This window comes from Condylura cristata, unplaced genomic scaffold (assembly GCF_000260355.1).
Source record: "Condylura cristata isolate star-nosed mole 26May11 unplaced genomic scaffold, ConCri1.0 scaffold00003, whole genome shotgun sequence".
Taxonomy (NCBI): Eukaryota; Metazoa; Chordata; class Mammalia; order Eulipotyphla; family Talpidae; genus Condylura; species Condylura cristata.
In genome coordinates this window covers 32,105,522-32,117,300 of record NW_004567104.1, presented here as the reverse complement: position 1 = coordinate 32,117,300, position 11,779 = coordinate 32,105,522, and the positions used below count along the sequence as shown (strand labels likewise).

Below are 11,779 nucleotides of genomic sequence, written 5' to 3'. Positions count from 1 at the left end.
CTCCCCGCCTCCCCGGGACGCAGCCTCACCCCGCCGTCATCACCACATTGTAGATGACCAGGTACGCCGTGGCCAGAGGCCCCGGGCCCTTCTTCTTCCGCGCGCCACCGGCCTCGCCGGCCCCGGCCCGGGCCCCGCCACCCCCATTCCCTTTCGTCGCTGCAGTCGCCGCCGCCGCCGCCGCCATGTCAAGCGCCGAGAGCCCGCTCTCCCTGCGCGAGCACCGCCGCTCGAACTCTGCTCCGCGAGGGGGCGGAGGGAGGGACGAGGGAGAGGCGGGGTCAAGGCCTGGGGCGGAGCCAGGGACAGCGCCCACGGCGGCCGCCATCTTGGAGGAGGGCAAAGACGCTCCTGGCACTCGGCGCCCGCGGGTCGCCTCGGTCGCTACCGCCATGTTGGATCAGGGTAATAGGCTGATTACGGCCTTCTGCGCTTCCGCTAGTAACCTCCAGCGCCATCTTGGATGGGGTCTCAAAGGCGCCTTTCCTACCCTCTTTGGGCCTCTTGTTTTCTGGCTCAGCAAGACTTAACGAACGTGGCTTTCTCTCACCTGTAAACCCTCCGCCTTCATGTTGGCTTAAGAAAGTGCTTTCTTACTCCCTTCTCATCTTGACTCTTCCTCAAGGCTCTATCTTTGTCCCCCATAATGCGAACAGGACTTGTTCAGTTGGGATGGGGGCAATTGATGCGGAATTCACTTCCCACCAAAGGCATAGCCCTTCTGTCCCGTGTGCTCTACTCCTTATCAGTCAGGTAGTCAGGTTGAAATTTCAGTCGCTGATGGTTTCTTCTCCAATATTTGATTTTAAATTACTAGTATACAGTAGAGAGGGTGATGGAGAGTCTTCCAGTGGCCTAGGGCCTTGTGGGTCAAAGCCCAGTGATTCACTTGTTGCCTGTGGTAGGAGGAGTACTGAGTGCTGAGCTAAGATGAAGTAAGTGCAGTTTGGAGGTAGAGCTGTATACCCTCAGTGGCCAAAAACAGGGGACTGCCACTTCAGTTGGGAAACCTGTAGATAAGAGAATGTGGGAGGACTTGTGTAACTGTTTCTAACAGTTGGCCCCACCTTCCACTCATTACTTATTTTAGAGTTTTGAATTTGTTCAAGTTCATCTACCATCAATTTTTATATACCCAAGGATCTCCTTAAATGAATTACTGTGTATGTGGTGAAACAAAATATTTTGTTCATTCTGTTACAGGGCAGGGAGAGAGGGGCACCCCTGAACCCCCAAACCTACCTGCTTTAAATAGATTCTGCCATCTGCCACATCAAGACAAGGCATAGAGTTTTAATGGAAAGGAACTTTAATACAATGAGTATGTAATACAGAAAACAATATAATTTCTAAATCAAACACCTGAAGTTACCCATCCCTTCATGGTTAAAAGTCTACCCAAAAGGGACTGGTCCAAGGCAAGGCCTGAAAGCCTGTCACAAGACTAAAGCACCTTCTGGCCGGGACCCATGGAAAAGGGTCAGAAATGGCCAGACAAGTCTGGGAGGAAAAGAGCACAATCAAAATCAATATAAATACTGCCATAGTCAACCTCCCCAAGAGTCTCTCACCTACATCTCTTTCAACCAGTCCAGGACCAAGAAACAAGCATGGTTTTTTCACATGTCTCTCTCTGCTCTGTTGGAGACCAGCTCCAACTTTTGAGGTATCTGGAGGCAGCACAGGCAGGACCCTATGATGGGATGGCTTCGGTGAGTGGAGACTCCAAAAGGGGAGAGAGGAGCGGGCGCAAGGAAGATACAGGAGTCAGGATAGGGCGCAAGTCTTCCTGCTATCCCTTCAGCAGGTCTTTATTTATACTGTGTAACAAGTAGTTAATTGTAATAATGCATAGGGTGAGCAAGTAGTTAATTGTAATAATGCATAGGGTGAGTTAATGAGATAGCACCATAAACCATTCTCAAGGACAAGGGGAAAAAGCATTCTTCTTTTAACAATTTATGGTATGCTAGATTATACGTTTTTATGATAGTTATCATGTATACAGCTGTCTAGTTATCACTCAAAGGAAGAGATGTCTGGGGAAAGAATGAGCTTGTTAGCAAAAGGTTGTTAGGGGTCTTGGGGTAGTAATTGTGTTAGCAGTGTTATCAGTGACTGTCGAAAGAAAAGCTAATGGCAAATTTAAGGCTAGCAGAGAGTAATTAGTGCTTGTTTTAAAAAGGAGTAAATTAAGAGAAAGTTGTACAGTTGTGTATCAAACAACACCTGTGTAGTCAAGGTTAAAATTTGTCCATGAGTCCTTATGCCCCGGGAGCCTTATCTGAGGTTTGCTTTTTTATTCAAAGAAACCAAGGAAGCTTCCCAGGAGTTTTTATGCCAAGGGATCTTATCTCTCCTGAGCTTGCCTTCTGTCTCAGGAGACAGAGGAGTTTCTCGCCCTGGGGCAGCTTGCCTGAACCAGGCAGCAGCCTTTTGTGGCTAAGACAATCCAATTGCAAACTGATGGTGCTCAGAATATTTTAATATTATGATTATACAAAAAAGGGAGGTCATAACATAAGTTAGCAGTGGAAAGTCTGATTTTTCAGAGCTTATCCCGATCTACCCAGAATCTGTCGGACGATAGATGTTGCATAGCTTGTGTCACTGCTCCATGTGGATTCCTCAGGTCTCCTTCTGGTTCTTCATCCTGCTTCCTTCTTCAGATTCCTTCTCTGCTCTGTTCAGCTCCACCCTCCTTTTGAGTATTCACCCTCCTTTTGAGTGGGGCAGGGAACCTGGAACTTCCCCTTTTCCTAGGGACTACCCTGTTACAATTTCAGTAAGTACTTCAGCATGGAAGTTCACCACACTAAATGAAAGACACAGTCCTTAGTGTCCCAGAGATTTATATAAGAGTCAGACAAAGTAAATATGTACTGTTTGGTGAAAAATGTTACAGTTAGGAAGTTGTTACAATATTCTAGAATATAGTGATAGTGACCTGGCCACAGTGGTAGCAACTGAGGAGAGGGAAATCAACATTGAATTCTGGAGATATTTTAGAAGTAAAGCTCTTAAGATTTGTGGTGACATTAGATGTGGAGTAAAAGATGTGAGCAATTTGGAAGAATTGAGTTGTACAAAGGACCCAGAAAGCAAAAATCAGGAATTTTGTTTTTAACTTGAGATCTTGATTAGACAGCTAAGTGGAGAGGTTAGGTATACAGTTATATGCAAGACTCCGAGGTGTGGACTAGAGCTGTAAATCTGAGAGTCACCAGTGTGGTGATTCTTATGGTAGATATCTATCTAGATTGAGGCATAGGGACTAACTGGTCCAGGTCTCATCCTTCAGAGATTCTGTAGTCTTATTTCCTAACTTTTTTTTTTAAGATTTATTTATTTATTCATACAGAACTGGGGTACAGGCCAGAGATGTGGAGGGTGAGAGGATTCACCAGAGACAGAGTGGGGAGCAGAACAGGCAGATCAACAAAGTACACTGCTGAGGGGAGCAGCGGGCGGGTCAGGAGAGGTCTGCCATGCCATGTGGTCACCTCCGGGGCAGGCGGGGATCGAACTCATGCGGAAGTGGCTTTGCCTTCTTAGTGCTGTGCTTTAACCTGCTGCGCCACCAGGGAGGGCCTATTTCCTAACTTTTTAAAAGAGCAAGTTGGTGTACTTAAATTGCAGTCTATGACCAAAGAGGGAGATATTTGCAACAGAGATAAAAAGGTGAGAGCCATTTTGCAGAGCTCATAATCACTCATCTAAAAGCTTCTTTTACTCATTCATCTGATTTAAAATATATATATATATATATCCTAACTAGTGGTGAGTGAGGAGGCAAGAATGCCTAAAGCGCTCAGTTAAAAATCAGTTTTTGGCCCTCCCTGGTGGCACAGCGGGTTAAAGCACTGCACTGAGAAGCTAAAGCCACTTCTGCATGAGTTCGATCCCGGCCTGCCCCGGAGGTGACCACATGGCGTGGCAGACCTCTCCTGACCTGCCCGCTGCTCCCCTCAGCAGTGTACTTCTTCCATCTGCCTGTTCTGCTCCCCACTCTGTCTCTGGTGAAACCTCTCACCGCCCCTGAGCCTCTGGCCTGTACCCCAGTTCTGTATGTACAAATAAATAAATCTTAAAAAAAAAAAATCAGTTTCATTAAAATTCAGTGTCTTCTCTGGTGAATCTTCCTCTCACTCCCCACACCTTTCCACACTTCTGGCCTGTGCACTCCAGCTCTTATATGCATAAATAAATCTTATGTACATATATAAGTAATAACTGGTATGTTTGTTGTACCACAGGCATCTGAATATAATTTTGTTAAATAAATAGCTCTAGTATAGAGGATGTTAACCTAAGGATCGTGTGATGTGGATTCCAAGGATTTGGTTTTGAGAGTATTCCCAAAAATAAATAAATAGATAGATAGAATTCAGTGTCTTGAAATCACTCAGGCCCAATTCTGATCTATTTAGTCACAGAGCAGTCACTGTGATATTTTCCAAATACAAATCAGTTCATATCTACAACTATGTCCTCCATAGCTCTGATGATATTTAAGTGGCTTTTAATGGCACTGCTGTTTCAGTGACAGCTCCATCCCCACAGCAGGCCTCTCCTGACCTGCCCGCTACTCCCCTCAGCAGTGTACTTCCTCGATCTGCCTGTTCTGCTTCCCACTCTGTCGCTAGTGAATCCTCTCACCCTCCGCATCTCTGGCCTGTACCCCAGCTCTGTATGAGTAAAAAAAAAAGCTGTTAAGGTCTAGTATTACCTCTTTTTAAGGGAAGTTGTTGAGCCAAAGCTGATAATGACAGTGGCCATATTTTGAATTATATGATCCTCATCCCCATGACTAGACTAGGAATACATATAGAGGGCAAGTCTATACAGCAAAGCAGTGAAATGATTATCACAAAGTCAGGATAGCAGGTATTTCTGAGCTAGAATTGGGCACCTGACTTAGGAACAGTGAACAAAGAAGTACCTGTCTCCCTCATCTTTGTATCTCCATAGGAAAGGCAATTCTTCTTCCCCAGAGAGGTATGTACTAACCAGATAGATTTCCTGTTTCTGAAACAACGGGGACCCATTTTATTAGTCAGAGAGAGAAAGGATATATTGAAATGCCACTGGATAGCTCATAAAACTGATGAGAAAAACTGAAGAATGAAGTTTGAAACATGGACAGGAGCCATGGGCAATTAGACAGCCAGAAATAGTGACCGAATCAATACAAAGGAGGACTCTGGTTAGTAGCCAAAAGATGTTGTCACTGGCATGGCCACCACTGAACATCCGATGCTGCTGTTGTCATTGCTGCTTTCACCGCCTCTACAAAGAGTCTATGTACTCTCTGTCACTCACTTCAGAATCTGTCTTAAGTAGAAACATCTGGTTGGAAGTTCACTGGCCCAAGTTCTAGAGTCAAGGTTGCTGGGAAAAAGGGCTATTTGCTCCCACTTCAGAATTCCCTTCAAGAGGAAATATGTTTACATACCAGTTGGCCAGAAATGCACAAATACTTGTCACAGGGAATGTCAGGAAAAAATACATCTGGCTGCACAGACAGGAGGAAAGAGTAATGTTAGTTGAGGTCTGTGAAATTCATTGGTCTATGTTTCTGCTGGGGCAGGGGGAGACACTGTGCAATCTTTGAATTGAAAGGCCATAAGACCTTCTCTTCCCTCTGCCTTCAATGCCCCATTCACTCTCCCTCCTAGTTTTTCCATCTCTATGATTGAGAAACCTGGGAATGAGAATGGGAGGAGGATGTAATTCTGATTAGCTGACACCACACTTACACTTCTTAGAATTTAACCTTAAAAATTTAAGAAATGAAAAAAGACTTAGTTTTAAGAACATATCACAATATTATTTATCAAACTGTTGAAAATAACCTAACTGTCCGGACAGTACAGACAAGCTAAATTTTGATAGGGACTTAAAATGAGACATTCGCAAAGAATTTGCAGAAACTTACTTTCAAATGATGCAGTAAAAATAATCCTGTGTGTGTGTGTGTGTGTGTGTAATAGCACAAGCTGGAAAGAGAAACTGAGCAAAGAACAAATATGGCAAAATGATTGCTATTGTTGAGTCAAAAGCTATGCAATTACTGAAAATTTTACTGGTAAGCTAACAAATTAAACACACACAAATTTTTTCTTTTTGAATCCAGCAGCAGCCAGGGACCCAGATTTTGTCCTATGAAGCTATTCCTGCTAATTCTTTTAGCCTCCTCCCAAGAACAGCTCCAGGGCACAGTTTCTTTCTGACCCCGCCCAGAGCTAGATCTGGGTAAAGGAGCTGGCCTTTTCATTCAAGTCCCTCAGTCAGGAAATGTTCTCTTCTTTTGAATATCAATTTTCGATTTAGGGGTCACGTCCAGGTCCAGATTGCAAAAGCAGCAACCAGAACATACTATGTTGGTTCCCAAGCCCCATCCATGTAGGGCCACAATGTGAGGGCCAGATGGTACTTTCCCACACAGGGAAGTTCATTATAGGACAGGAACCCCAAATTAGGAAACTCTGATTTTATATCTGGCTGCTGGTGACCTGCCCAGTCTCCCCTCCTGAAAGAGAAACCTTATCTTTAGTCTAGAATATAAGAAAATATTCTCCAGAAAGGGAAGGAGAGGTCTTTATCTTTACTATCTGGACTGTCTCCGGGGAGGGAAAGTCATTTAAGCTTTACTCCACCAAAAATCTCTATATGAGAGGAACAAATCCTTTTTCCTCTACCTTCTTAGGTTCAGTATCTGGGGCCCTGCAAATCCAAATGACAAAATGTTCACAGGAGAAAAAGTTACCTCATACACAGAAGCAAACAGGTGGTTAGAGTGGAGATGTATTTAAACAAAGATAAAAACATTTGTGGAGAGGTGACATAAGATAGGAAAGGGGATTTAGGCTTTTGTGGGTGGCAAGTGGGAGAAACTAGGGGAAGATAAGGGTTGTTTCAACAAAGTTTGTTGTGTAAATGCCATCTCTTGAGAAAGGTTTAGGCTGTCTCTGGTGATTAAGAGTGTTCTGCTCTTCCTGGTGTGAGACACAGGAGGGAGACAGCTTTTCAAAGGGAAACTTATGTTCGGCTTTTAGGTAAGTAAGGGGAGGATAAATAAAGAGTTTTCTTTCTTTTCAAAAAAATTTTTGTATCTGTGATTTTCGGTTGTCTTGAGCTTAAAATCAGCTTTTCCTGAGATAGCCCACTCTGATCCCTTTCTACTCTTTATACAAACGTTTTTGAATTGTAAAAGCTTTTGCTCAGAAGACCTGAATTGTACACAGAAATGGGAGGCTCAGAGTGAATCATCTCCCAGTAGGAATTCTTTATTCTATCATAAAGTTTTCTCAAACTTTGAAAAAAATTTTAAATAAAAAAGAGAGAATAATGCAAAGGTGAATTTAACATGGGAAATATTTTAAATAGACTAAAAAGTGGCTTTTTCCTGATGTATAGTAAGATACTATTTTTATAACACCTAGGGATAGAGATCTATATCTACAGAGAGAGAAATCTGGAAGGAGTTGAATGTGCTCAGAACAGCCCACTCCAAGATTCTCAGAACACCCTATTCAGGCATCCATACAAATTATTTTGAGTTGAGGTCAACTGAGGCCCTGGAGAGGCCCTTCCCAACCCCATAATCCAAGAACCATTCCCACGGTTCTTACCTCCCCTAGTGAGGCTCCGTACATAGAGTTGTGGAGATTGGGGGAGTATGATCCAGCTGTACTCTTATCTGTAGATGTTTCTCTATCTGAGAACACACCTTTATTCGCAGAATTTGAAGCATCCAAATGACTGGTCTTGTGTGCCTTTTAAGGTAGCTGGGAAACAGATATCTAAGTGAAACTAAAGAAAAGTTAAACCAATGAAATCCTGAAAAAGGTAAAGTCTAAGCTTATGGGGAGGGGTACAGACTTTCAGGAATACAGGAACATTTAAGACTCAAATCCAGGGTCAGGATTTTTAGAGTCCCAAAGGTAGTGGTTACATAAAGGGACTTAGCATGGCAGCCAGAGTAATTTTGTAATATTATTATGTGTAATATGAGAAATATCGTCAGGATGTCTTAGAGCGCAGTTGAAATCTCTGGCTAAAAAGCAAACTCTGAGAAGGCCAGGTGCCCCAAATGGGTAAGCAGGGCTCCTTCACGTGAGCATGTTTTTGCAACTTTATGGGATTTAGAACTTAATCAAGCAATGAAGTAAACCAAATCTATAGTATAATTGTTATTTCTGATGTTTAAGATATACAGGCATGCTAAACAGATTCATCTACGATTCTAATCTAAGGTATAAATAACATAATTTATATTTGAAATTCAGAACTTAAATGTGTAAGGAGATTAGACCATTTAAAAAAATTGAAATCCCACTGTTTATATAATGTACAAACTTACTTGGAAGATGTTTATTAAGAGCTTTTCTTGAGAAGTTTTGTTATGAGACAACTGAATTTAAAATAAAAATAAAATGTGTTTGTGTTTATGAATGCAGCTGACAATGACTAAGGGAATGAATTAGGTGCTAAAATCCCCCCTTAAAAGTAAGTATTACCAAAAAGTGGGCATTACATCTTGGTAGCTTCATAAATCTGATAAATCACATCTGAAAATTGAATGTGAAAGTTGAGGGGAAAATTAGGTTTTAGAAATTGCAACAGTTACAGATTAGATATTAATTTAAGAAAAAAACCCAGAATAGTTTCTGAATAACATTTTGGGTGTGTGTGTGTGTGTGTATGTGTGTGGGTGCACGCGCGCCCACAAAAATTCCCCTCTAATGCATAAAATAGCCACATTGACAAGCTGAAAAGAATCAGGCTGTACCATTGAGAAATTCTGGCACAACCCCACATGACAATCCTTTCTTGAGTTGCTCAGTTTTACCAAGAACAATCCTTCATCTCCTGCCCTGCAGAGGTCACTGGCCTCTGGGCGGCCTCCAGTGGTGGGTCCACCGCCCCCTTTCCCCCAAGGCTTCCCCCTTCCCCGGCGGCTCCCCCAACTCGCCCCCTTCTTGCCCCCCATCCCCATCCCCCAACCCCACCTTCGCAGCGACTCACCACTCAGAGGTCCCTATGTTGATTTTAATACTCTGCTGCTGCTTGAAATTCTGAATACTTTTTATTTTATTTTATTTTTTTTTTATTACAAAAGTTCTGAATACTTTTAAACCTAGAAGTCCTACATTTTTCTCTGAGATTCTGTAGTTGGTCCCACCTGGCAGTCAGAGTTGGGGTTTCCCGGTGGAGGGTGACCTTCCTTCTGATACCGGTTCCGCCCTTAGTGTGCCTGCTGTCCACGGGTCCTAGGCCTTTCTAAGCTCATGTAAAATAACCCCCTTTTCTGCTGAGGTTGGGGAAAGACCATCAGTGGGCCATGTGAGCTAGAGGAGGAGAAGGTGGCAAGGGGCCATCTCATTCTTCTCTTTTGCCTAGTTCAGTGGTGACGCAGTTGCTTTTTGAGGCAAAATTAATTATCTTTTAGTCTAGCAGCAAATTTTGTCAACAATTTAGGTCTATCCCGTCATTCCCCTCATTCTTTGCCTTTCAGGTTGATCTCTTTTCTTTCATTTTAATGAAATTTTGGGAGACAGGAGATAATTAAAGCTTTCAATCCACTATGTGTGACCCCGTCTCAATTAAGTTCCCATAGAAACAATGATTCTTCGCTAGCACTTTTTTTTTTTTTTTAAGATTTATGTATTTATACATACAAGAGCTGGGGTGTAGACCAGAGGTACAGGGGAGGGGTTGAGAGGATTCATCAGAGACAGAGTGGGGAGCAAAACAGGCAGATCTACTGAAACACACTGCTGAGAGGACTCATGGGCGGTTCAGGAGAGGTCTGCCTTGCCATTGTAGGTCACCTCCCTGGCTGGGGATAGAACTTGTGCTGCAGTGGCTGCAGATAGCTTCACGGTGCTGAGACTCAACTCCTTGTGCCATCAGGGAGGGCCCCTCATTTTTGTAATAATTAAATTATGTGATTACAATTACAACTGGCATAAATAAGAAAAAGCCTGAGTGACTCTTGGTCAATACACAACTCACTTAATGGGGACAGTATGTGGGTATCAGTTAATTTACTTTATAGAGAGAATGAAACTGTTTAAATTGGGCAATGTGGGCTAAATGGAAATTAGTTAAGATACTTCAAGTACATGAATATGACATTCATTAAGAGAGTGTATTTTTGAAAATTTAAATAATATGGCTACTTAGGCAACCAATTTAACTTTAAAGAAGATCACCTGTCATTAAAATCTTGGTGACTCATAAGAACAAAGGTTTGTACTGTGCTTGCATTATGTCCCTGCTTTGGGTTGGCTGGCTAGAGTAATCACGGTCTCAGATATTGCCAGTCATTGTGGAGAGCCTGCACCACCATGCAAATGCTGTGGCCCCAGAGAACACACAGCTTCTCCCAGTCCACGGACCTGACTTGTCAGATGGCCTTACCTACGCCAAGATCCCAGAACGCGTCTTAACTGAGTGCTATGGGCTAGCTCAGCAATGTCATAGACACTAACCTCACCTTCAGAAGACAGAAGAGGAGTTTCCAAAGAGTAAATAAGTATTAACTGTGCTTCCTTGAAAAGTGGGGAATTGAGTTTCTTTAGAATTTAATTATCCTCCATTTGATACTTTTTAATACTGATTTGTTAAGTTGGAAAAATGGAGGAAAAAACTACATAAAATTAGAGCTGACTATAGTCAGCACATCATTTAGTTACATGGAAATTTGCAACATGAAGCTCTGTGTGTAAGAATACTTGATGAATAGTTTTTTAAAAAAATGTTTGGAATGTAAATGGAATGGAAGAAAAACTATGTTGTTCCTCATACAGAATATACATGGTACATTTTTCATTGGGCAGGTATTAAAGGTTCTATTCTTGAAAAATAATTTCCTTGTTAGGAACATTTATGGATTGTGGTTGCCTTAAAAAATGAAAAAAAGTAAAAATATATTAACTAGACAATGAATTATTTCTTTCTAAACTATACTGTGGACTCAGAGTCATGTACTCCACTTAAGAACATGTCTTGAATTCTTTTTAGAATATCTACAGTGTTGTTCAAACATCTCAAGATACAGGGTTCCTCACCATCTGATATCTGAGAACAGATTTCCCATAAGGCAGCAGTGATAGTTTCCTGATAACAAATACTTCAGGCCCTCCCTGGTGGCCCAGTGGGTTAAAGCACAGCACTAAGAAGCTTAGGCCACTTCCACATGAGTTCGGTCCCTGCCTGCCCCGGAGGTGATCCACATGGCGTGGCAGACCTCTCCTGACCCGCCCGCTGCTCCCCTCAGCAGTGTACTTCGTAGATCTGCCTGTTGTGCTCCCCACTCTGTCTCTGGTGAAGCCACTCACCCTCTGCATCTCTGGCCTGTACCCCAGTTCTACATGAATAAATAAATAAATCTTTAAAACAAAACAAAACAAATACTTCAATATCAGAACATGGAAAAGCAGCATTGGCTGCCAGTAACCACCAGCACCAACATAACAAATGCTAAACAGCCCTGGTAAATATTAATCATGCTTAAGCGATCCTCTGGATTCTACCATTATAAGGATAGTTAGTAACACTGTTTAGAGTATGACTGAATCAAACTGATGCTTGAGAGAAAGTTTGAACTCAATGTATAAATTAGCCACATTTGTATAAACAAGAACTACTTAAGTCATTCTGACCATATTAGTTATTTTTGCAACACACCGTTTGATTTTCCAGATCTATCTGGGTACTCTTGATGGAAAAGAAGAGAAGGCAGCAAAGATGGCACGAACAGCATGCACTG

General features: G+C 42.5%; 1 protein-coding gene across 1 annotated transcript in view; it reads right to left on the bottom strand.

Moving 5' to 3' along the window:
• HACD2 (3-hydroxyacyl-CoA dehydratase 2) overlaps positions 1-231 on the bottom strand; it is a 76,305-nt gene extending 76,074 nt beyond the window's left edge. The window contains exon 1 of the mRNA XM_004675156.2: positions 30-231. Within this exon, the coding sequence (XP_004675213.1) occupies positions 30-187 (158 nt within the window). The 5' untranslated portion in view covers positions 188-231. The remainder of the gene's footprint in view (positions 1-29) is intronic.
• Between the last annotated feature and the right edge of the window lie 11,548 nt (positions 232-11,779).